Here is a 26,869-nt window from a genome sequence, read left to right on the forward strand (position 1 = left end):
TCTCATAGGTGGAGTAGAAGCGCCGATTGTGTGCGTCTATGCATTCCATCGTGAATTTCTGTTAGAAATGTGCTATGTTTTTAGAACTAGTACACGTAAATATCCAACAACATGGTCCTCCTGGAACCACGGCAATTGGCGCGGCTTGTCTAAACATATCCAAAAACAAATGTAATATTTCATCGAAATGCCACTTTAAAATGTATGCCCATGCATATTTTGTTTTTCAGTTTCTAACAAAATTTCTGTTTCTGTAGAAATTTGTATAAAAATTTTATGCGGTGCCGGACCTTGTTTTAGACTTGGACAAGGAAGCATCGAATACTAGTCACCATTATCGATTACATTGTTTCATATCGAGCAGTTATTGTGACAGTTTTCAGGTTGCTCGTGCCCTCTCCAAATAGATTTACGCGACAGTTTGAGCACTATTGAGCGAACTCACATGTGTATTCGGCGCCGGCCGAGTCCGACTGGTTTGCGAGTGACAGCTCAACCTTGACGGCGTTGTCTTCCCATGCGGCCGACTCATAAGTCTCATTGCCCATTGTACGTGTGAACAGGCGGCGGTTCTTGATCACGTGGCCACGAACCACCTGGGAGATAAAACAAAACAAAGCACAAACGCACATATATGAGTGGGCGTTTTGCGAATACTGGAGTGCTTCCAACTGGGGAACGAACGTTTCAGTATTCCAATCCCCTTCAAACCGGTTTTAAGGTTTCCGAAATTTCGAAGTATCGAAAACGAACGAGTTTCATTTTTCTGCGTGCAACTTGCTTGAAAAGGTGGTTTCAATGCAGCGCAAGACCGCTATGACAAGAAACCATCTTTTCAGGCCGAATTCCCACTGCTTTGAAGCCACACATCGGAGTGATGAAGTGTGCATATGACTGGCAGCCCAATCATCTTTTTTTTTTCTTTTCTGGAATTATAGAGTGGGTTATATGCTATCACTGTTACGTCATCTGAATCGCATACAGCAGCCGCCCATGCACCTTGTACTCTTTCTTTTGTTCCTCCTCCCCCTTTCCTATATATTTCCGAGACGGGAATAAAACTACGGACTATGCCTGGAGACGCTGTCTGATTCACTTACGGATGCGCTGCGCTCGGCTCGGCAACAGGCCCTCTCCTCCTTCTTTGTTTGGATTGGAGGAGAAGGTACGAAGCGTATATGTACACACGAGCGCTAAGAAAGCAGTTGCAGCCTTGAAGACAAGTCTGCTTGTCGAAACGTCCGCTCCAGCACACTCCCTGTTTACGACTTTCATTATATGGGCCAAGTATGGTAAATATTGAAACTCGTCATATTTTACCGTGCAGTTTACCCTTCAAATTTCGAGAGACCGGGAAAAAAGTGCGCGTGCACAATTCGCGGAAATAACAGCGTAACGTTTCGGATGGGTGGGTTTAACCATACTTTATGTATGTTCGTGCGTGTGTTTCTATGTGCGCGTTTTATATACACATGCAAAATTTAAAATCTAGGGGGGGGGGGGTTGAACCCCCCCCCCCAACTACCCCCTGGCTACGCCAGTGTTTCGGATAGTGCTGTATCTCGCTCAATCTTTTATTACCTATCGGCGCATGATATCGCTAAAAATGGCGGCCGCGAAGATAGCATCATACAACTAAGTTATACTAAATGCTCTCACTTCCGTTGGCGAAACGATTTCTCGGGTTTTTTTTTTCGGTTACCTGTCAAACTACTTCGAATACATTTCCATCGACGTAGCGCTAAACTGTAACTTTGGTGGCAGACACGCAGCGAGGTAGCATTGGCTAAAGGGGAACTCCGCCGTCTTTTAAGGCGATTGCATTAGATGCCTATTATCAAACGCGAAAAGTGACCGTCGGAGTCGGCGGGGTCAACACGAGTGATGCATGAAATGACGATCACGTGAGATGACGTAACGATATGACGTCATCATGACGTCACCGATCGCCAACTTTTGTGACGTCATCGTGACTTCACTATGACGTCACATAACGTAACGCTACATGATGACGTCATCACACGATTTCTTCGCTTCGTCAAATGTGAGTCGATCACGGAGCCAGTGCATAACCAACTGAGGTGCAGAAAGCTTGCAGCGCCTCTGATCTTTGAGGCAGTAAGAAAACCACGTTAGGTGCAGAAATTTCTCGGAGAGGGGCGGGAGATGTTCAATAAATCGACTGGGAAGAAAAAGAAGATGACTTTCACCTCCCAGTCATCTTAGGTAAATGCATAAGAGACCATGTCAGTCTTTTTTTTCTTTTCTTTTTGGGCCATACTATGATGTCACCGTTTTCAAACAGTTTTGACAGTCCTGTAAGAGGTAGGGTGGTTCAATTTGCTCAGAAGCTCTTCAATAATTTTAGATAACCAAAAAGAAAAGATGTGCCGAAACCGAAACGAGTAGCCGACTCGTGCAACGCCCATGATGACGTCACATACTACCCGCCGTAATGTAGACACAGTATACGTAATTCTGGCATGAGGAAGGAGAAACTTGCGATGTCATTCGACGACACAACGAGCTCTTGCAGCTCTTTCACGTGCTGGAACGAGCTCTTTCACCGTTTGTTTTTGATACACTGCCGCGGGAAGCGAGGTAGGATATCACGAAGGATACAAACGTCACAAACACAGGGTGGCCCACATGCAAAGGCGTGATTCCGGAATTTACTACCAAGCTTTAAAATTTATTTTGAGAAAAGTTAAAAGGACACTAAAGAGAAACAATGAATCGGTTTAGATCGATAAATTGTGTTCTGAGAACGCTAATGTCGTTAATTTCGTCACAATAGGTTTATTAATAGAGGAGAAAATCAAGTTCAAAGTTTCATTTTTAAATTTCGCGCCGAAATCTCCCCGCTTGACGTCACGAATTTCGAAGTGTATTTATGGTATTTTGGCGCCATTGGCTAAACAAAATTATCACAAACTTGGTATGTTAAGTCTATGGCCCCCTCAGAGGACAATGTGCTTCAATTTTATCGATTAGGAACTACGTAGTCCCTAGTAGGCTCCGTCAAAACGTGTGACGTCACGGCGAATGGTGCAGAAACTTCAAGGTGGCGTCGCCTCCCACATTTTGTTTTTGCGCGTTTTCTCGCTTAATAAGCATCTTCTCGCCGCAGGCGTGGTGTTTTTGGTATCGTGAAAGAGTACTTTACTAATATGAGAAAAATCGTTTTGCTCTTTAGTGTCCCTTTAAGTGACTTGCAGCCGTATCGGTTGACACATATCATCAGAGTACCGAAGAGATCATATGTTGAAAATTTCGTTGAGATAAAGTTATTTAGATTAGATTAGATTATATCAGTGAATATCGCGAAATCACCGGAGTTCCCCTCTGAACCTGATGTACGCAGCAGTAGATGGCACGTGAGCTCCGCGTTGACAACTGCGGGGGAGAGCAGACGCAAGGAGCATGGCAGCCAACGAAAACTGCTGACATATAGGGGGTGCTTCAGAATGGGGCATAGTAGAGTTACTGTATATGCTACCTTTATGTAGCAGAGTTGCGCATCTGTTTTCCAACGCCGCTAGCAACCATGCATTGCGGAGAAGCTGACGCTCGGGCCAATTTTTGTATTTCTCGACGCCGCCGCTGCAGCTCACTCAATTAACACTAGTTATCGACAGCCAATGTTTATCGCCGGCCTTCGACACGCCAGACATGTTTATCGGCGACGCGGTAGGCATGTCGCCTGAAAAAATGGAGTGCGACTTCACCGCATAGCTGTGGTTGCTAGCCGGACCTATGCGCTACTCTGCTACCTAAAGGTAGCATATACAGTGACTCTAGGGCATAGCGCTAACACACACGGACGAGGAAGAGACAACATTCTGAAGCATATAACCAACCAGCCAAAAAGTCACGTTGACAAACTATATAAGGGTTGGTTGGTTGTTTACATCCAAACCAAGTTGATGTTGATGTTGCGAAGTGCTCCGTTTTGCGACATTGGCATGTTCTAAATATGTTCAATGCTACATAAAACGCTGATGTCTAGTAGATGATGTGTGTGCCCACACAAATCTATCTCAAACGTTATCTCAGCTTCGAAATTTTGTGTCAGTACTCTGATGCTGCCGACAGATGTGGACGAAGTCGACAGGGTAAATGCCCAGACGTCGCTTTCCGTTTATCTATCGACAGTGCGTTTCCAACACGTATATCTGCGAAACTTTTTGAAGTTGCAGTGTGTACGGTTCTGCAGTGTGTAGATCTCAATACCATGGCGAAACTGCAGCGCAGAACTCACGTATTTGTCGATCTCTACACGGGTGCGCTTAGCCGGGTCCGCGTCGTCCACCGGAACGAAGAATGTGTGCATGCCGTCCTCAGTGAAAAGGCTCTGTTCGTACGTCATCTGGACGCGTGAGTGAAAGAACCTGCGGAGGAATCCAGACGAGGCAAGGTTATACGCACACGACCATGTATACATACGCGTGCAAGAGATTACAAAAAAATACAGAAGAACAAGACGGCCTTTGAAAGCCGAGTTCTAAACCAAAATTGCAAGCACGAATCGCTCGTCCGATAAATTTATGCACTCTGTTAACTGTCTTGTTAACATTTCTGCCGTTGTACATTAAAATGTCCGACGAGAATAAAAATTATAAAACAAGAAAAAATCGACACCGTAATTTAAGCTACGCTGAAGTGTGGGGGATGCTTCCAGAGCGAGGACCTTGATCATATTATTATCCGTATCAGTGACGCATACACCATAAATGTTTTCTTTATTAAAGGCGATAAAGTGGGATGCGAACGCTAAATAACAGCCGGTTACCTCATGGACTCGTCATTGACCAAGCAATGCTATACGTAGTTCAGTTAAATGTAACAAAAGTCTATTCTATTTCTGCTGCTCTAGCGTCCGCTTATTACTGATTTCGTCATTTGTATCATTTTACTTGCTGCTGAGAAAGAGAGACAATTGTAATAAAATAACGAATTTACTGCTACATTGCCTTTCACGTGGCACTTCTTTGTGACCGTCCATACGCGTCTTCCCTTCAAACAGGCTGCACAGTCCTTAAACTGTAACTCGCGTAAGCGCATATGAGTGCCAGCTCATACCATGCTTGTGGCACGTAGACGGGAAAACATAAAGGCGAGAGTCACTCACACGAGCCTCTGGTTGAGGTTGTAGATGGATGGCTGGTTGAGGAATTCGAAGGCGTTCGGTGTCACACCGCTGGTCGGAATGAATGCCTCGAGCACATCGTCAATCACGTACAGCTTCTGCTTGTACTGCTCAAACGTAAGCTCCCTCCGCCGAGTCACCTTGGCGTTGTTGACGAAGAAGAACTGCGAGGAAGCCAAGTCAGGTTGGTGAACAACGCGAGCTGTTGGCGAGACTAGCCTTTAATAATTTCATCGCTGTCATGTTCTTCAGAACACTCCAATATGTAGCATAGCAACGTGTCTTCTCGCTGCTTTCCCTGAACGTTCCCCTCCACTTTTCCCTCAGTGTTGGGTATCAAACAGGTTTTTCTTTCTGGTTGACCTCCGTGTATTTCCCTTCCTTTGTGTTTCTCCCCCGCTCTCTCTTTTTACTCAACACCTTGCACAAAAAAAAAGTCAGAAAAAGAGAAAGAAAGAGCCCTCCGGCAACACTGGACCAATGTTTCCGACAAAAAAAAAAAAAAAATATTAGCTCGCGCACTACCTCATTCAAACGACTACTAAACATTATTGTGACTACGGGGCGTGTTTTGAACGAGATAGAAGCACGATTAATGGAAATGACGCATGTCCGTCAGGCGATGGCCTTCAACGCCAACATATAGTAAAGGTTCATGAGATAAGCCTGCTTCTCTGAGCACACCTCTGCTTAAATACCGATAACTTACTACTCTACAAATTTATGCATGTTCAGGACGGAGCCGTACTAAGAACACAGCAAGCGTAAGCGCGTAGCTCGTAACTTAGCTCACACGTACAAAAAAGGCTTTGGAAGCGTGTAAGCTATGCCGCAATGAGTAATTATATGGTAAAGGTTGTGAAAAAAATGCAGCACAGTACAGTTGCCGCAGCAAGTAACCATAGCATATAGTTAGCACTAAAAAAGAGTAGGTCATTGCAGTTTTCGCCGCAGCAAGTTAGCATGCTCTACAGTTGGCGCCGAAACGAGGTAGGCCACTACAGCTGCCACAACGAGTAACCACATAATATAATTTAGAATAACAGAGAGCTGAGCTAGTTGGTAAGTATTCATTATAAAAAGACAGGGCGTGCAAACACGGACGACACCACAAACGCCGGGGTTTGTGGTGTCCTGACTTCTTTCTTGTGCCCGTGTTTGCACGCCCTGTCTTTTTAGAACATATAATATAGCCGGCGCAAAAAAAAAAGAAAGTAAATAAATAAAAAAAGGCAGCCCAGTAAATTTCCACAACAAGTAACCATACCATAGAATCGGCGCAGAAAGAAAGTTGGCCCCTACGCTTTTGCTGGTTTCATAAAAAATACCAAGCAATGCTTGCGCACACTCTGAATTCCCCAATACAGGTTGTCTGAGTTGACGAAGATGAGTCCACCTATCGAAACATCGGCCAGCCTGTCTGAGGCTCTTATTGCTGTTCAGACAAGCTCTATAGCACATTGTATAGCACATTATTTTTCCATATGTCGGTTCCAACCTGTACTTTGAATTCCCCACTAGGAGGTTTCCCCATATTTTCCTTTCGTAATTACGAGAACTCCAACTCGGACTAAACGTCTCACATGGCTCAAACGACGGGGCTATATTTAGTACACAATCAGCGCATTCTTTTTAGTTCAAATATACCTTGTCACGTGGTCAGCGCATTCGCCATGGTTCATCAATTAATTTTATACAAACTACTCGCTATTCTAAATTATTTGTTCTAATGAATCCCGTTAGCCACATCGATAATGTCTGTTTGCCCAGGTATGTCTAGGTATGTAAGGTATGTCTAGCCATTCGACATAGGCAGACCGCAACAATAAAGTTTTGATTGGCGCCTGTTGGAAGAGGCCCGGTGAGCGAGGAGGCACAGAAGGCACGTACTTGGATCGTTGGTACATTCTTTATGTGTGAGGCCGGAGATTTATTCGTTCCCTTATGACTACGTTATTCACCGCAGTGCAGGAAACCTCCCATCTGGCTACACCTAAGCCCAACAAGAAACAAGCCTTACTGGTATATAAACCATCAGGCATGCATCGAAGCTTGGTCTGAAACTAGCCGGTGCTTTTACGAGATTGTTTCCTTGACACTGTGCAATTAATTATGCCAGAAAGCCGCGCAGAAACTCGTAAACACAGTTTCGGACTAGTATAGTGGTATAGCGCATACGAAATGTGAGGTTTTCAGGTCAAGGCACATTCAGGTCAGCGATAAGAGAACATGAAACGCGCCCTTATCTACATTTGCGTGTCCGCGAGGTGAAGGACTCTGGCGAGGCAAAGAGCTCTCACCCTGTCCCGCGCCCTGGTGAGGTAGAGGTGCGGTGAACCCTTGGCAATTGTTGGCACCGACGAAGGAAGGTTGTCCTCCGCCAAATTGAGCGAAACTGAAAAGAGAGCGATACACAGGAATTAAACAAAAGCCAATCGTCAAGCTAGCTACTGTGGAACTTCCAGGGCCAGTATTCACCAAAAACGTCTTAGGATAATGACGTTCGTAAAAGAGTATTTCACTGGAAGGGGTCGCAGCGCTAGACGACACGGACGAGGAAGGCGAACGGTACGAGTTTCAACTGAGATAGCGCTCGTGTCTTCCTTGTCCGAGTCTACCTTCAAATGTACATAACCAACTAGCCCAAAAAGGGAGAGAGATAAGCAAGGACAGGCAGGGAGGCTAACCAGACGCACATCCGGTTTGCTACCCTGCACTGGGGGAGAGAGATAAAGGGGGAGCACATCAAGTCTACCGGTGGTCGCACAGACCTGTTTATTTCAAGTACGTCAGTGACGATTTTTTTGCCTTGTACGCCTTCGAGGCGCATGTCCATGGTCCAAGAATTTTGGATACAGAAAATGTATTAAAGTCCAGTTAGTTCAGGAGGACCCGGAGCGGGCACCGCTGGAGGTCATAGCGTCGCAGCTGCACTTAACTTGTTCAAAAAAGCCGTACGTTTAGGGCACTTCACCCAATCATGATGCTGAAACTTCCATTAAAGAATTACCACGTTCCAAGAGCACGCTCGCGGCTATTATCGAAATGCTGTCGTGCCCACTATGCTCGCTGTGTGATTTGCGTCTCCTTGAGTCAAACTCTCACTCTCTCTCTTGATATATATATATATATATATATATATATATATATATATATATATATATATATATATATATATATATATATATATATATATATATATATATGTGTGTGTGTGTGTGTGCAGAGAGAGAGAGAGATCACATTCCTGTACGCTTGTCGCTAGCACAAGAATGGAGTTCTGTGGCGTCTAAATTTATGTACGTATATTGTCGTGGCCTTTCCTGGCAGCCTTTACCAAGCCCTGTCTCCTCGACAATATTTAATACAATAGCTATAAAAGACCTACAGATACATCATATGGGGAATATTTTTTTTTTTTTGTTCATTTCTGGGGTTTTACGTCGTTAAGCAGCGTTCTGGTAATCAGGCACATCATGGTGGCCAGATAGTGACCGCCATGAAAATGCGGCTGCGCCGGTCACGTGCCAGCCTACGACTTAGTGTTCAGAAGTGCAGCGCCGTACAACTCACCTATACCTTGGCGGTTATGAGCAATATTTACTGAATTTAGACTAGCCACATCAAGTTCAATGGACTTAGGACGACACAAAGCCTTATAGCATTGTAGACAAGCCAATAAAGACTCAAGCTCGAGCATTTGTAAAATTTGCAGAGGAAAAACTTTACTAGTACACAATGTCCGTCACAATGCTGTTCGTTGTTTGTTTGTTTTTTCAGACATATAGCCAGCTGGTAAAATTCGCGATTCTCTACGGTCGATAACGCACTTCCGCTCTAACGACTTTGCAGGCAAATATTCCTTAGTTCCTTATATCGTCACCTCCTCAACAATGCTGTGCAAGTTTCATATTACAAAATTTAAGGAACAAAAGTATAACTACTATACATTATTGTCAAATCGAAACTGCGCTCAACCACACCTTACGCCTTTCTCGCAACTGTCTACTCACGCTCACTCTTTTCGCGCGGTAAACAGCATTTGCGAGGTTTTCTTACGGGTTCAATACATCCCATGCCTTTTTTTACTCTACGCAGCGAACTTTCGAGCATATCAAGCGTTCTAAATGGAAGCCGCTCGTCACGCCGCTGTCAGCGTAGCTCGCTCGCTTTTACCGCAAGCACGCCGGGTGGCGCAGAGGGCAGAGGACAATCACGCAATCAATCGCGCACGCAAACACGCCGTCTGGCGTTTTCTACGCGTTCTCTCAACAGTTTCGTGCAGGGCTACAAGAGGCGAACGCGTAGGTGCACTCGTCGAACTGCAGTATCACGAACAAAAAGGTCCTCACAGTCTAGCAGTCATCGCTTTTTCTAGTGCTTTTTTCTTAGTTTTGGAAGACGGCTGGCTTGAACGTCACACTACCGAAAATGGAAATAAAGTTTTGCGCTTGTGTGCAAACCCTTGTCATGTACGAATCTCAGCTGCGTGCCGCATTAGTTCTTTTGCTGGGACATGAATTTTAAACAGGTGATGTATACATAATCCAAGATACCCTTTTCATCTTAAAAGGTGCGCTGAGTGCACACAGACACTGCGGAGAACAAAAAAAATACAGGACACACAACGTTGAGCGCAAACTACCGACTGCTGTGTGTCCGTTGTGCCCAGCTTTGTGTGTCCTGCATTTTTTTTTTTTTTCATTCTTTGCAGTGTCTGTGTTCACTTAGCCCACCTTTAAAGATGAGTCAACACCACCAAGCCCATCTTGCAGCTCTACTCACTCAAAGATTCCCATTCGTGTGTGTGCGTATGCGTCCCTCCCATGCACACCAAGAGCAAACGACCATTTCTAAATATATAATATAATAACTGTTGGGGTTTAACGTCCCAAAACCACGATATGAGTATGAGAGACGCCGTAGTGGAGGGCTCCGGAAATCTCGACCATCTGGTGTTCTTTAACCTGCACTTAAATCTAAGCACACGGGCCTCAAGCAATTTTGCCTCCATCTAAAATGTGGCCGCCGTGGCCAGGATTCGATCCCGCGACCTGCGGGTCAGCAGTCGAGCACCATAGCCACTCACCGTGGCGGGTAAACGACCATTTCGTTCGGAGAAAAAGAACCACTTGAGACTATGTGACATTCCTATAATAGATTTGGCTAGTTGATTGGGTTAGATAATAAGCTTGGTGCTCGATATGGATCAGTAAGGTTCGCGTTCGACTGCGCCTCCCTTGCTGACCTCTCGCTCGTAGCAGTTGTCGTTGTATTAACTCCGTTATGATTCGCACAATTTATGAACTCTAACGGCCGACGGCCATTTTGCATAATGTGTGAGCCATATACCATACAGAAGCCTTTTGATCGCCAAAAAATCCCTTCTGTGCTGTGAGAGGTCTGAAACAGACGCTGTAAGTGCATGTTACCACGTGTGCTTCGTACTACAATATCTGCTGCGTGTGTGAGCATCAGCCTTGTGCTGGATGTACTGCCAGGAAAGTATACCTCCACCACATCGTTAAGGAATCTCTCTTTCTCTCACTTCCTCGCAAAGTTTTGATACATCGTCAAAAGAACGCAACAAACGAGGGGAAGTTTAATGAAAATGAGCGGCACGTGTGACGAGTGCGACGTGACTTTCGAAAGTTGACACATTCTCGCGCTCAGAGGAACCACCGCCTGTTGAAACGTCGCAGTACTAAAATGTAGCATGGACTAACTCCGAGATGATCTTCACTCGCAGCGGCTCCTTTTCACTGGTCGGTACCTCCGCTAACATTGTTCTCACCGCCACGATCAATACGCGGGGCTGGTTCATATGTCTGTCGGAGGCTCAGTCCGCATTCCAGCGGCTTTCATCACCCCCTCCCCACTGCCCCACCCCTTCGTTTTTGAATATCCCTCGTAACCTTCCACCATGGCCTTTCCGATAGTCCAGATGCAGCTTGAGGACGTTAGAGCCCGTCGTCAGCTGTTCTCTTACGACTGACCCCGGAGGTCTTTCTTGGGAGTCATTGCAGCGCACACGAGCAGGCGGCTTTGTAAATCGAGGTCCTGAATACGGGGGAACCGCACAGCTCCGTGCTATAGGATTGTGTCAAATGCCGAGCCTGCACGAAATGTGCGTGCAACGGCATTTCCAGTGACACCGCATGCCGCCGTGACTGTCGTGCCTAAATGCCAGCGTCTACAGCACTGCGCCGAATTCGACACGAAGAGCGTCAAAGCTCGCGCGGGAGCGCTGTTAAAAGCTGCGGCACGTTGCCTTCCCGCGGGGCGAATGCCCCGGCTGTGACGCGGAAAACGGCTCCGGGTGGCAGGCACGCCGGCTCTTCCGACGACAAAAGGCGCCCTCGGTATGTGTTCCCGCCGAGGCTCGGTATTTCCTGGATGCCTGCGGCGAGTGTGCGAAGACCGCGAGTTTTGTGTTGCGTCACCTTTTTCCGTTTGTGTTCTTTTTTCGTTTACAACGGTCCTCTCAAACCAGGCGTGAGTTTGTGGTGGTTGCTCGATACGTGTCACTGCGCGCGTACCACAGGTAAATGTTTCTAATCTGTTGTCGTCGCAAGTGTCACGAGGCCGAGAGCGTTACAGAAGTCGCGCAATGAGCCTTTAGTTGGCAACACTGACGGAGCGAGTAAAGTGCGGTTTGCTGCTAAATTGTAAACCTGTTAAGCTCAGTTGATGCCAGAAGTGCGAAAATCTGTTTGTAAGCGCTGAGAAGATCGTCATTGTAAACGCTCCTGCCTTGTATTACGCGGGTTTTGAATTGCTGCTCGTAATTAAACGTAAATATACGACGTCAAAATGAAACGCGAATATACAACTTTAAATGCATGGCTTGTTCGCGCTGCCACAAACTGGACGACTTTGAAACTTTGACACACACAGGGTGAAGCGCGTACCAACAACTGTTTATTTTCTTGCCGCACACTTCCTCATATCTGACACGGGAAAAAGAAAAGAAAGTAAGCCAAACGAAAAAGCCCACGTCGCGCAAAGTGAAAACGTCACCGTCCACGTCAACCACATGCAAGGCATCATATCTAAGTTGGCATGCCTGTTTTCAAGAAGTATACTGTTAGTACGCGCTTCACCATGTGTATGTCTTTTTCCGTTTCAAAGTCGTCCAGTTCCTGGCAGCGCGAACAAGCCATGTATTCGCACCAACTAGCCCCCATAGCAGCTTTACTTGCAACTTTAAAGTTTTTTTTTTCTTTTTTTTTTATGAGGACACCTTGATTCGCATCCTTTTTAGAATTAATGGTGCGTAGCGGGTTTCTCACTAGTGAAAATTAACGACCTCTCGCTGTAACCGAACTCCTTCTAGGAAGCTAAACGCTGTCACTTGTAGGTAAACGCGTGGCAGGTTCTGTTTTCACAGAAAGGGGAACGCTATTCACTATCTTAAAGGGAAGCTGAAGAGGTTTTAGAATGCCATAAAACTTCGTGGTTAGCAAGGACCGACATTATTGTCGATGGTGTCGTAATATTTTCCGCGATTGTTGCAGCAGGAGGTTTAGAATACGTGAAAGAAAAGTTTGTCTTACTCCGCCCACGCGAGCACGCCGAAAGTGTGGGCGTGGAAACTACGTCATCTTCGGTTCCTTTGGCGGAGCCGTGCTGCACTGCGACGGAAGGTTCCCGCCGCGCACTGATCCGAACTGCGACAGCGCGGTTTATGTGACGAAGGCTCAAGTAGGTATAGCGAAGCTGAAAGTTCTGCAGCTGTATTATGATATCAGGAATAACGTGAAACAGCCGAGCGCTACGTGAACAAGCGTCTCTCGTATCTTCAACCGTGGCCTCCGTGACTAACTCGTGACGTGGCGTTGCCGGAGCTAATCGAGGAGGCCACGCATGAGCAGTGCTGCTGTTGCACATAACGCGGCGTACCGAGCATGACGTCACCGCATTCGCTCAGCATCTCAAAAAGCCCTGCGGCCACAGCCTGTGTTTTAAATGCGGAGCATTTCTTAGTCGCACCTGCGGCGTCGGCCGCCGTCCACACCCCCACTGCGCATGCTCGGCTCGTCTCGTGCCGGCAGCAGGCCTCTCCTCTTCCTCCCTCCCTCCCTCCTCTCGATCGAACGCGGGCGGTGTGTATATAAACGGCGGAGCGCGCGTTCGGAATTCAGTCAAGGGCGTCTTTACTTGGCTTTCGCTTGACTTGACGCTTTGCTTGACTCGAGTAGATGCGATGGAAGCAACAGTGCCTTCAATCAGTGTCCCACCACTCGTTGAAGGCAACGTTACCCCACCCTCACCGTCGTTGGCGTCAACAACAGCAAGCAACGCAAAAGACAAGGCTGCGAAGAGACGAGCATACGACGCTGAAGGCAAGCGTTTGAAGCGAGCTGCGGACCCGGAACTTCGTGCACGAGAAGCTGCTGCGAGACGGCAACGACGGGCTGCGGATCCTTCACTCGGGGAACGAGAAGCAGCTGCGAGACGGCAACGACGGGCTGTGGATCCTGAACGTCGTGCTCGAGAAGCAGCAACCGTTCGTGAACGTCGAGCAGCGGATCCACCACTCGGGCAGCGCGACGCCTCTGCGAAACCCAATTACGCAACATTCACGCGATGCCCCCACCACTCTGCGACGCATTTACTCGAGTTCCCCCCGTGGGAAGATGCGGGCGACATTTTTTTTTTTTTTGTCAAAAAGTGCTATTTGCGTTCGCTTTTGAGAACTCTCACATAAGCGTCTTTAAGAACAGAATAAGAAATGAAACTCTGTGTTATAGATCAATGTTATCTACAGCTCATGTAACAGCGCTAAAAAAATGAAAAGGACGATGATAAGAGGGCGCTCTTTTCACTCTCTCTCTATCGTCGTCCTTTCCTTTGTTTTTCTCGCGCTGTTACATGAATTGTAATGAACGAACTAGCCCAGCAATCAGTTATTCTGGTTATTTGCGGGATACAAGAAAAGCGCAAACGATGAAGACGAAAGAAACACGTACGGCAGGACTGTTTCTTTCGTCGCCGTCATTTGCGTTCTTTACGTACTCTGTTCAGATGCAGCAACTCGCCCACATCAAGGTATTGTTGCTCAGTGTTACTTTCTCGATTTTGCCCTTCGCGTGTAGGCAAACGTAAAAGCGTCGCAAGTAGCAATCCTTTCAGAAGCCACGGATGTGGCTATTTCGCGCAAAGAAATCACAAGGGGACGGTTAAGGGGAGCGCAGTAGCCTCATTTTTTAAGCGCAGCAATCTGTATTTGCTTCAAGCAGATAAAACCGGTGGCTTCGTGGCAATGGATGCAGATACATACAGTTCCAAGGCAAGAAAGGCAGTCGAGAAGAACTTTTTTTATTTGCGCTCCCCTTAACCCTCCCCTTGTGATTTCTTTGCGCGAAATAGCCACATCCGTGGCTTGTGAAAGAACATGAACCGACTAGCCCAACAACGTGTGCTTCTGAAGTAGCAACCCACGTGGACTTACCAGCAGTAAGCGCTGCTTGCAATGTGCCAGGCTATTAAATGTGATGGATGTAAGGTGCTCTACTCCACTTCGTGTCAGCTCTGAGTCTCACACAGAGCTGCCAGCTAACACTTCGAGCCGATGTCTACAATGTCGAAACAAACAAGATTCGCGGCTAAAAATGACGTCATTAATTGCACCGCACGCATTCTGTTTTAGGGGCGTTTTGTGGCGCAACATTTAGTTTTGGCTGCGCGACCTGGTACTCCCAACACGGAATACGCCCGCGCTATCGTAACGCTTGTTGCAACACATAATCGCAATCGTATACGACTGCACATTCTTGAGGCTGTTCCCGAAATGGCTGAACAAGTGCCGAGAGGCTCAACTTCATTGGACAGTGGCGCGCTATAAATACAGACTGCCTGGAAGCGGGGTCACCGGATCATGAATCGACCACCTGCATCATCGCACGGTCGTCTCTTTATTCACATAGTGGCGCGTTTTCACCTTGTAAATCACCACCATCGTCATTACTAGCACGCGAATATAACTCGCCTCAGCCCATAACTTTAATAGCTTAAGCAAAAGCGTTCTACTCGCTTGAGATACGAGACTTGTAAACAGTTTGCTTCCAAACGCCATCGTTTAAACTATCGCTAACTATACTTGCGTTCACCGTACGACCACTATATCACATGACCTACAAGGAGAATAGTGGTGTATCAATCAGGGTTTTGTTCTCTTTTGTTTTGTATATCCCGCATCTTTCCCGCAGACCGCCTTTCTTTTTTGGAGGATCTGCCACTCCATGCCATTGATGCTAAGAGGGGTACGAGTATTACTGCAGAAAAATAATCACGAAAAATGGGACCTAAAAAGGTCATCTGCCAGTTTAGACTTGTTTTGTTTGGGTTCTAAGCGATATTAACATTCGCGGTGTGCATAATTCGCGTGAATGCCGAATTCTGTTGGCCGGCAGCCATCTCCAGCAATACGTTCATTCAACATAACAATTGGCTGGCATCAGGCCATACGAAGAGTGCAAGCGCAAGAACCAGTTTGCGATTACGGCCGTGATTCTTGTCGCACGTGCAAGATCCGCTCAGCGCCCAGAAACCATCTCATAAACCTCTAACTATTGCATACACTCTAAAAACTGAAACTCCTGCAGTGAGAGTTATAGAGCTGTGTTACTCCCACAGATCTCATTATACTCTCTCTCAGGGAGGCGCTTTACTCTCTTTCGGCCAGGAGGAGTGAAAAGGCCTTTCACTCCTCCTGGCAAAAGAGAGTAAAGTGCCTGTCTCACTCCCGCATCCCACGAGAGAGTAAAAGGTTGTTTTACTCTCTTGCCATATAAGAGCTTGTTTCAGAGCTTGTTTTAGTCTTGCAACTCTCCAAATATAAGGAGCTGTAAAGAAAAGTTCGTGCAGTCTAATATCTTTGGCAGTAGCTCAATCGATGAAGTGACGGCGATACATTCCTCGTCAACTTATCGCGACGAAAACCGCTGACATGCACAAAGAATCTGCGATCATAAATGTACGCGATTATACTCACACGTACGCACACTCTGAGTCAGGTCCTAGCTATAAACTGACTAGAGGCGGCACGCCGCAGCGTACGCAATAAAATGCTGTGGACAGAGAGCATGAGAAAAAAAAAGAAAGAAAAAGGGGGGGGACTCTTACGTTTCGCCTTTAAAACGCGAGAGCGATATTCGTACACACGCATGTACCCACACACACACACACACACGCACACACACACTATCGCCTTCTCAATCGCTATAGCTTGCCTTCGCTTCTCGATGGAGACATATACACAGTGCCGCAAGGAAAGCCAAAGTGCAAACGCCCTCTCTCTCTTTGCATCTACCTCGAATTTTCGCTCACGACCAACCAACGCTGCTCTTTCGCTCAGAACCAATGACGCCGACGCCGCCGACACCGGAATTCCTGCGAGACGAGCTCTTTGACGCTATCGCGTCAAAATAACAGATATATATAGACGTCAGACTCTGGAGTTTCCAAGATGTGTGGCGCCACCTGTCGAAGAAGTATTGAGTAGTGCATAGACCGACTCTCTCGTACAGTTTGCTATGGGACCAGGTGCAACTAGCGAGTGCGAAACAACGATTGAGCTTAATATCGCGTGTGTTTGCGCATTTAGCACTCAGAATGAGAGCTGTGAATTGCTCTCCGCTAGTCGGACGCGCCACCGAACCGTCGTGAAGTGCTTGCTGGATCACTCGCCTGAACGACGGCGAAAACAGCAGCAGACGAGAGCCCTCCGCACGCTACGAAGAAACTCCGCAAAAGACGCACTGTTGCGTTGTGAATTGCCACGGACGTAAAAGACTGAATAACAACGTTCAGTTTTACCGATTTCCATAGTTGTCGTACGAAGAAGAAAGGGAGCGCTGGATACGGGCCGTTGCGAGCGTGTTGGGTAAGCGAAGTACCCGCGTTCTCCACAGCCGGTGGCATGAATGTGTGGCTGTGCTGTTTTGCGTAGCCCTGATGCAAAACCGTGGTAACCTTGAGTATGAAGCTCAGCAGAGGCTCTGACCGCGGTGCTTGTCGTGTAACACGAAGTGAGCAGCTAGAGGCAGACTGGAGACGCGTGATACGCACACCGCGACGAGTTGGTCGTCACAACACAGCATCGCGGACGTATGTACGTTTTGAAGGCTCAGAGTTCTGGTTCTAACTAGCTAACACCACGTGCGTCATACAAGTAAATCGCAGAATGTTGGTCGTGACCCCCTTCAGGTTTGTTTCGCCCGTGTCCTCCGCGGTTGCCGTAGCTATCTCGGAGGCCACGGTTTTGCCTTTGGTTACCCCGCGAAAGTGGACACGCACGTATCCCCATTTGCAGTACATACAAACGGAAGACGACCATCAAGAGACCATTTGAGAATGCGTAATAAAACACTCCAATGCACAGGAAGCGAGAGATGAATTAAGGGAGAATGCAACTGAAAAGGCGAAAATCGCCGGAGCCATTCGCCCCTGATGAACCGAGTTTTGTACCACTGATCGTAAGATGCATAGCTAAGTAAATTGATCGTGTATGTAGGTACTTTATCGCTGTGGCATACGTATACACCCGATTTTAATGCTGCTCTAGAGAACGTATGTCGGAGGGCTTGCCTCGAACTCGGTAGCTCGCTTGTACTTGCGAGTTGCAGCGCGCGGGAATAACTAAAACTTATTTTGCATTGTACTCGCAGTTCGCTTTGATCAGCTTCCTTTGTTTCTGAAGCGTGGATTGACGGAAGACGCTTTCCAGGTTCTTGATTTTCAGGAAACCGCGCCTCGACACCAACGAAAGAGGAGCCGGGTTATATTGCGGCCTATGCACATTCGCTTGCGGGCGGCTCTCCTTGCACTACCCAGTTAGTGCCAGGGCTACGATGAGGGCGCTGGTGGCGGTGTTTTTCGCAGCGCCGCCTGGGCAGAGTCTGACGTCTATAAACGCGACTTCCTTCAAGCGGCCGCTAAACGGGAGGGCTGTTACATGAGCCGCCGAGAAACACGATAACGCAACCTTCCGACGCATGCGCGAGCGAGGAAAGACAAAATAAGAACAAAACAGACACACGCACACCAGGAGAGGAGAAGCGTGCGTGCTAAAGTCGAAGTCTCGCCGTCGCCCGTCGCTGCCTTCGCCATTTTCTCCCGTTGCCCGGTAATCGAAGTTTCCGAATTGCTCAGCTGTGTCGGCTGTGCGTGCCAGTGTCTTGTGTGTGCGCGACTGTGATCTCAACGCTGGACGTGAACGGCATTTAGCGACTGCAGTGCAACATCCCGTACTGTGAGCATGTTCGTGTTGGTTTCATGATGGTCTGGAGACTCAAGCGTGCTTGCACCTCCGTGTATGCGTGTTCGGCCAGCACCTGGTTAGGCACAGTCGGAAATGCGAACGGTAAGTGGTGCTTCTGTGTTCTCAGTTTCGCGGCGCTCACGTGTGTAGTGCTGCACAGTGTGTCGCGTGGAAAGTACAATAAAAAGCAGAATGTAAAAGCATTACACGCGCATACGTGTGATGCCTGATGCGCGTTTAAAAAGCTTTTGTGAAGGCACACGCTTTGCACGGCCACTCTATCGAAGAGCGGGTACGCCTCAATGAAAACAATTTGTGCTATACAATTTCTTTGCTTGCCATAAAGCGTGAATGCGGCAGCGTGCTTTCAGAAAATATAAACAAGCGAGAGGCCGCGGTTATCATTCCGTCATGTGTGCATTAAGGGCAACTTTTGTTTTCATTTGAATCAGCTGTAGTTGTCAGCCTCGGTTGTACGATGGTTGCGGTGCTCGGCCGCCGACCCGAAATTCGATCTCGGCCGCGGCGGTAGCATTTCGGTGGAGGCGAAACGCTAAACGCCTGTGTACTCTGCGATGTCAGTGCACGTTAAAGAAAAACAGATGGGCGAAACTTCCGGGGCCCTTCGTTGCGCCCTTCACTTTTTTTAGAAAAACTCCTATTTTCATAATTCATTTTCGGTAAAACACCCCCCTCCATCAGAATTTCCCTCCCCCCCCCTTCCCCTGTGGCTACGGGCTTGGCGTACGCTATTCCAAAACCCCCCAATATTAGTAAGTGGGAATACTTTTCGATAACAATTTTGCATTGCGCACTTTGTTCGTCTCTAAACAAAAAAAACAGCATACCATAGGGTAATTACGTCATTAGGTTGGACTGGAGCGAATAAATTATGCTGCAGAGATATGATTATGGCCATATTATGTGAAAGTTGTCTGCTAAGTGACAGCGTTTATGGTGAAGCACGTGCATTTTACAATATTGTCACTTAATTAGTGACAATTTTGTGACATAATTAGTGACATCTTGAACTCTCCTGGATTCCATGTGAATATTCTCATCGAGTTGAAGATGTGTGAGGTGCGCCAGGCTTATTCAGTCACATCAGTGCAAGTCAGCTCAATGCAATACTGATGGCAGAGGGACAATCATTAAAAAAAATGTGACTCTCATGAGAATATTATGAAGCTTTGAAGCAAGGCTAAGCAGCCATTAAACATTATCACAGTTAAAAAAAAAACTATGTTCAGCAAGAACAGAACACCTTTCGTCATTTCTTATGGTTTACTTCTGTAAGTCATATGTAAGCTTCCTACCTTCATACTTCTTGATGAATGTAAATATTGTGTTTAGTGCAGCACCAGAAGCAGTAGACAATGGAACGCAGACCACCAGATGACTCTATCGCAAATTCTCAAAGGATGTGCTGTTGTGCACCTTCTCCGTGCTTTATCCTGCTTTGCTTGGAGCTCTTTCATTAGAATGATACACGGCAAACAACTTAATTTATCAGAAACTCAAATGCTGTGTTTTTGACGAAATGGTAGGTGTGGAGTGAACTTGAAACTGCAAGTATTTTCTTTCTAGTCTCGCACAGGCAGTGAAATTTGTGGTTGGCTATAGTTGTAGGTTATGTTGGCTGTAGGTTGGCTGTAGGTTATGAATGTTTGTGCAGTTGGCAACACTACACTACTGAAGTTGATAAATGCTGCAAGACTTAAAATGAAGGAAGGAAAGAAAGAAATGGATGGGAAGACAGGCACGTTAGCCAGTTCTTAAACTGGCTGGCCATGCTGAGCAAAGGAAGAGGGTACGAGGAATAAAGGATAATACAAAAGAAACTTTAAAGAAAAAGAACAAAACAGGAAAGAAGAGTATGATGCCTCGTAAAGTCTGTCTCTAAGCTCACTTTTGCATAAGAAGCACAGCAGCACTTTCAATGCTAACATCAAACGGGAGCAGCGATGAAACAGCTCTGGAATCTGTTTTCCCTGAGATAAAAAAAAACGCTTTATCTACACTGCCAGTTTTGTATTATGTACTGAATTAGTTCTTGGTGTTCGAGTGCATTAGGATAATAAATTTAGAGTTAAAAGATTGTTTCATGCATGGACGTCTAACTGAATTTATGCCGGTTATCTGAATTGGGTATTGGTGTTCTTTACAGCTGTTTAGTGCAGCATGAAATAGTGAGTCACTGCAAAAAACCTGTACATTTCTTTTTTTCTTTGCAGATGGTGCTCAAGATGGCACATGCAACGCTATGCAGCTGTGGACACCAGCAGCTTGATAAGAACTCTCGAAGCTCATCTGGATGCTTCACAGAACCTGGGTTGGTAGCAGCAATCTCGTTAGGAGAGAGTGATCAAATAGAATCCATTTCTGAATTGTGCAATGCATACCTGTGTTTAATGAAGCAAGTCATTGATACATTAGAAACATTGAGAGTATCACTATTTTGAGTCCAATTTCATGGTAGCTCTTATCTCAGTCATCCGATACAGTGTACAGAATCTGCACCTGCACTCTGTCACGCCATAACACTATATTGAATTTACAGTGGAGTGCCTCGATAATAGACACCTGTAGCATGATATTGACTGTATTGTGAGGGATTCATAGTGTTCCTGGTGTAATGGTCAGTACTTATATAACGGCAGTGCTAAGAAGACAAGGACAAGAAAGTGCACAGCACGAGCGCTTACTCACAACTGAGACCTTTATTGCTTCAGCAGAAAATATATACCTAAACTTGAACCTCTCCTATTACCCGCCAACTAGCTCGCATTCCCGTTTTGCTTCAAACGGTCAGTATTGTGATGCGTTACCTTAACAATGAAGTGGCATGTACATCGATATACATTGAAGCTCACCAGCGCATTGTTATTATGGTGTTTAACTTTATTTTTGTGTTTGGTAGTTTCAAAACCGTTCACAATTTGCGACACAAATGTTAGTCCTGTTGTGAGTCACAACAGGACTAACATAGGATGGGCTGCATGCGCCTTGTGATTTAAGTTATCACTGTTAGGAAAATTTTTACATTCATTTCCACTTGATAGTTATATTAATTGGTTGTCTAGTTTGTGTTGGCTAGGGGAGATTTAAAGTAATAGCAAGCAGTAAGCAGCATAGAAAATTTTCAGTGTGCACGCATTTCATAGTTGGCAGAAGCAGGATGGTGCAGTGCTTACAGGCAGGTGCTATGTGCACCGCTGGTTTAGTCCGAAGTGCTGTAAGAAAGACATCTAGATGCTGCTTTGGCATAAACAGAGTTTGATATTTAAATGTAAATTGAAAAATCGAGGCTGTCCACTGTGGCATGCCTCATAAGTACTATATATCTATATTTTGTCTCGTCTAGCCTAGGATTTTAAATAATTTAATTGGGAGGACATGCACTAAGTTTTGAGGATAAATGAATTATTTTTGTAATAGGAGTTGCTTACACAAAACAACAAGCAACACTGCACACTAGCTATTGTACCTTGTTCTTTTGCTATGTGTATAAAAACATGGCAGCAAAACATGGACAAGCAAATGAGCCTCGTCTTTCTTTATTATAATGCTGCGTCTTTCTAGATATTACAAGAATGAAAGTGTGCTGCACACTCATTGAATATCTCGCAAGAAAATACTTGGCAGCTTCTTAATTTTGCATTTTTGTGTTTGTTTCGGAAAAGTCTGCAGTAAGAGAAGTCAAGTGGGTATTTTGTATGGATGCAGAAAGCTTAATGGACTTCTTTGCTTGATATCTTTTTCAGGAAGACTGAACACTTTTGGCAAAGCAGCAACAGTTCTGGCCTACCTGTTTGTCTACAAGACGGTCTCTTCCGTGAACACTCCTGTGCCTTACAGTATACTATACTGATGATCTTGTACATCTCTCAGTATTTAGGATTGTCACCACTTGGACTGCTGCACTGTGTTATGCACGGTGCTGAGTCCAAACTTTCCAATAACAGTGTGCATTTGAAAATTTTACATGGCTTGAAAAGATGTTGAATGTTAACTCATTTAATTTAGTAAGCATGGTTCTTGACTGTTTTACAGCCATTATTTATTCCCTGTTCAATTTTTATTCAACCTCATGGCATGTCCAGTCCTTGGCTCTAATGTGCCAAGCCACCACCAGCATTGATGGGCAATTTTTAATTCAAAGCATGTTATTGCCTAACTCCGAGGTAACTTTCCTGTCATGGTATTCGGATTCATTTTCAATGTGGTACTTCTGCACGAGCCATAAGTTGAGCTGTTGAAGGTGACGAAGAACCAATTTTCCAGTCGAATTGGATGGCACTAGCTGGCATTTAAATATTGTAACCATTGGTCTACTACCTATGCATAATAATACGGTGAATAGGGTTGCGAAATAATGCCATGTTCCCAAGCTTAACTTTATAAATTTACATTATTTCTTAAAAAACATGTGAATAAAGGCGACTGTGTTTACAAACCTTGGCAAATGGATCTATGGTCGACACCACAGGTCTTTATACGAAAAATTGAACTGCACAATCATGTGTAACATGTTTTCATGCCTGAGGGCAAACTAATGCAGTATATCAGAAAAATGGTACACCAACATGCCTAAGTGTTGCAAGCCTTTATTACTTATCGAGTTGCCGTCATGTGTAAGCAGACACCAAGTTCTCTGTGCATCAGGGGCATAGGCAGAAATTTTTTTCGGGAGGGGGGGGGGGGGGGCGACTCCTTGATTTGAAGTGGGAGCCGGGCAGGCAGATGTGGTCAACTGTCATTTTGGGCTCTGTATGCCATAGCAAAAAAAATTTTCGAGGGGGGGGGGGGTAGGCCCGGTGTGCACCCCTGGCTACGCCACTGCTGTGCATGCCATCTCTTTGGATTGTACTTGCATACTGGCATTGCGAAGTGTATGTGTCGTGCTTTGTGATGAATTTTTGAACTATACTTTCATAATATTTTACTGCTGTGACTTAGTGCTCAAGTTGCATTGTGTATGCTGTTTCATCTGTTCAATAATGAGCATAGGTTCTGTGGTAGATGAAAATGTATAATTTACATTGACATTGTGGATCTTATTGTTTTGATTCCAATAAAGTACTACAACCAGCATTTGTTGTATCATTTGAAGTTTTAAGCATTTGTAATGCATTCAAACAAAAAAGTCCTTGTACATGTAAAAGAAATTGTTCAGGCTTTGACATATAGGTCGTGGTTCTCAGCCATGGATGCTTTGGAGACCCCTTGTGGACTGGTGGAAGTGATGAGGGACCCCTTGCAGTGAGAGGTAAGGGGGGGGGGGCTTATAAATTAGCACGACATGCAGCGTGAAATAGGTGCCTTGCGTTTCTCCGTGGCAAAGAATGGTCAAACTAAAGTGCCACGCCAATTCAATCTCGACAGCTTCTCACTAAGTTGTGCGATCTGCCGCCACATTTCAGCTGTTTCTCGCTACGCTTTCTCTTCAAATTGCAAGCCTGGAAAATCACAGGTGGTAGAAAATTGCAGTAAAAACTTTACAGCCATCTCATGGAAGGTACAAGTCAGCTCCGCCGCAATGCATAACTGTTATGCGGTGAAACAAAAAGAAACGGAGGGGCCGCTGTTATTGGACATATTGTTTCTTCAAAAAAGGCGTATTTTGTTTTTCGAAGATACGTTTCGCGGACCCCCAGAAATAGCTTCCCTGACACCCCCCCCCCCCCTGAGAACCATTGCATGCTACAGATAATGCTTGCGTTCTACCAGATGGGTTGAACCGATGATTCTTGCAAAACATCGTGCAAATAAGCGACAGGCAGTAAACGGAAACAGATCAACTTTGATCGAACATAGATGGGTTGATCATTTATAAATGGTCGCATAATTTGTATAGTATAGATTTGGACATCAACTACAGGTACACGAGGTAGTAGGAGTGCACATGGCACCAACTTTTTTCAGTTTTTATTTATCTGCTGCACTCATGTTCGTGCTATGTGTAATCCTGAATCAGGGGCGTAGCCAAGGGGGGGGGGGGGGGTTGGGGGGGTTCAACCCCCCCCCCGAAATTTTTCAATTTTGCATGTGTATAAATACACGCACACATACAAACGCACACACGAACATACCTAAAGTATGGTTGAACCCCCCCCCCCCCCCCCCCGAAAAAAATTTCTGGCTACGCCCCTGTCCTGAATCACGAAAAAGTAAAGTTGTGTCCCGCCGTGACAAAAATATCCTAATTAAAATGACACCTTATTTTCTGAAGAACAGCTGTTTCACTGAGGCATACAATGCCTTTTTTTTTTAATAGGTACTGCACAATCTCTTCAGGAGTAGTGCCAACTACACGCGGACGTTCGCAATACAGAGGCGCAACAGTATTATCTTTTCTATTTTAAGGGAGACCTGTCACTCGCGAATTAATGGACATCGTGCTTAACCTTGGTGGACGCCTTCGACATACATTTGAACGACGGCGTGATACGGAAGAGTAAGGGTTACTTAGTAAAAGGTAGCTAGTCTCCGAGTATAAAAGCAAATAAATACTGACTATGACTAATTCAGAAGCACTGTATGTCGTGCTTCAGCGCGCGTAAGTGCTCATCACGCAAATATTCGTCTAACTGCTCAGAGGTGCCGCTGACCCTGCGTGCAGATCGCAACAGCACCTACACGCGCAATAAATGCACATGCTTGTATAGGTGCACGCTAAAATACCCTTGGAACTCTGACATCGACGTATGTAACAAAAATATGCGACATATGATGGTCTTCGAACAGCTGAGAACGCACTGCCGACACTTGCAGCTCGCGGCAAAAATAACCAAAACTCTTCCAACAGCACACGCTCGTAGAATACACATACGTGAGTTTCGCTATCTAAAGGTACTTTTCACGCCGGTATGGGCAAATTTTTGGGCGAGCGAGACATCCACGATGTATGGTGAACACACAAAAAACACACGTTTATCATTTCTCTTGCGGCACGACAAACGACGAACAGAAGTCGGAGCTGAAGGTGCTAACGGTGGCCTTCGTGAGTTCATGGCGCCGCGCTAACTATTTACTAACCTAATCCATGCGCAAACACACGCCGATGATGCAAAAAAAGAAGTAGCAAGCTCCGCCCTCTCGTTGCAAACCACTTGGTAAATATATAAGGCCGTGAAAAGTCAACGAAGCACGCGGAGGCTCTGTGGCGTAGTAGTTAGAGTGTCTGCTTTCGGTGCTTGTGGTCATGAGTTCGATTTCTGTGTCGTGTGCGATTTGTATGTGTTGTCATATGTGCGTGTTTACATTGATGTCCATTTTCTAATTACCCCTAGAGCTATGCATTACAGAAATTATTCCGTGAAACGCTGTTCGAGTGCCAAAATTTTTCTTTTTCGCAGCCGCTTTGTGTGCCGTAGCTGCCGCCACGTCAAGTTGCGCCAGCTATGGAGGATAAAAACAACTAACCGATACATAATGTATGACCTTCGAGATTCCGGGATTGTCGCTCGCTAAGCCTACATCGTTGATTATTTGAGTATGGCTCTCGAAAACGGTACCGAATCGACACGAATACCTTGCTGTCGAAGCTTTAGGACGTGAACCTAAAGCAAATAAAAGCATCAGTTCGGAGATAACGAGCGACAGAGCGCGCGACGACCACTTGATAGATTCGAGGTGGACGGCAATCGCTTTCAGCGGCGCGGCCATGTTTACCGGGCGTGCGTATGCGCAGTTCACACCCGGTATTCCGGTGCCGGACAGACTAAAATCCTCTAATGTATGCGTTTCGGTTGCGAGCGCTCTACGTGTTTTGGTTGCGTGAATGTGTGCGCGTATGAATGTGCCATTTTCTGTGCTCGATTAATTTTATTTCAAAGCTGTTTCAACGTGATAGCTTTACTCCCTCGGAGGAGTGCTTTCACTCTATCGCAGACGGAGTACTGTACTCCATGAGGAGGCGTTGAATCACTCCCTGTCTAGAGGGAGTTGTTTCACCCCGGAAAAGGGAGTGCCCAGCGGGACAAGCCAAAACTCTCACAAAGGGAGTGCCCCGACGCCCTTTCTTCTAAGAGTGTACCTCCATTAATCTGAGGAAGTCTGGCTGCCTGAACCGGTATGGTATGGTACGGAAAGCATTATTGGTGTACGGTTGACTTCCTATGCTAGAATTGTTCGTATCAGAAATTCTTAGCCAGTCCTAATGCTGGGCATATCATTCGCGAAGGCAGCTGGCAAATGGCACTGGAAATCATTTTAACGTATGGTGTAGTAGCGCAAATTCGACGGGGACAAAGAGGACAAGAAGCAAAACACGACACTCGCTACTTTTTTTTTTACACTCGCAACTAGTTTTATTTCAGAAGCAGCACTTCATATATAACTCAAATCCCTAGCGACACAGAAATGAACTACGAACCCTGAATCATTGCCAACAAAAAAAACCTTTTTGCGCACACTCAAGCGATAGTACACGGCAGTTATGCTTAGACACTTTA

General features: G+C 45.9%; 1 protein-coding gene and 1 long non-coding RNA gene across 2 annotated transcripts in view; one reads left to right on the forward strand and one right to left on the reverse strand.

Annotated features, from left to right (window-relative positions):
* The window catches only part of LOC119393201 (fasciclin-1), a 67,313-nt gene that overhangs the window by 19,309 nt on the left and 21,135 nt on the right, over positions 1 to 26,869 (reverse strand). Inside the window, exons 3-6 of the mRNA XM_037660051.2 lie at positions 7,450 to 7,544; positions 5,132 to 5,313; positions 4,262 to 4,391; positions 446 to 596 (exon numbers count right to left, since the gene is read on the reverse strand). Of these exons, the coding sequence (XP_037515979.1) occupies positions 446 to 596; positions 4,262 to 4,391; positions 5,132 to 5,313; positions 7,450 to 7,544 (558 nt within the window). The remainder of the gene's footprint in view (positions 1 to 445; positions 597 to 4,261; positions 4,392 to 5,131; positions 5,314 to 7,449; positions 7,545 to 26,869) is intronic.
* On the forward strand, positions 18,409 to 22,403 carry LOC125758691 (uncharacterized). The gene is made up of 3 exons (XR_007416320.1): positions 18,409 to 18,515; positions 20,648 to 20,745; positions 22,178 to 22,403. It is a non-coding gene; the product is annotated as an uncharacterized LOC125758691 (long non-coding RNA).

Source organism: Rhipicephalus sanguineus, chromosome 5, assembly GCF_013339695.2.
Source record: "Rhipicephalus sanguineus isolate Rsan-2018 chromosome 5, BIME_Rsan_1.4, whole genome shotgun sequence".
Taxonomy (NCBI): domain Eukaryota; kingdom Metazoa; phylum Arthropoda; class Arachnida; order Ixodida; family Ixodidae; genus Rhipicephalus; species Rhipicephalus sanguineus.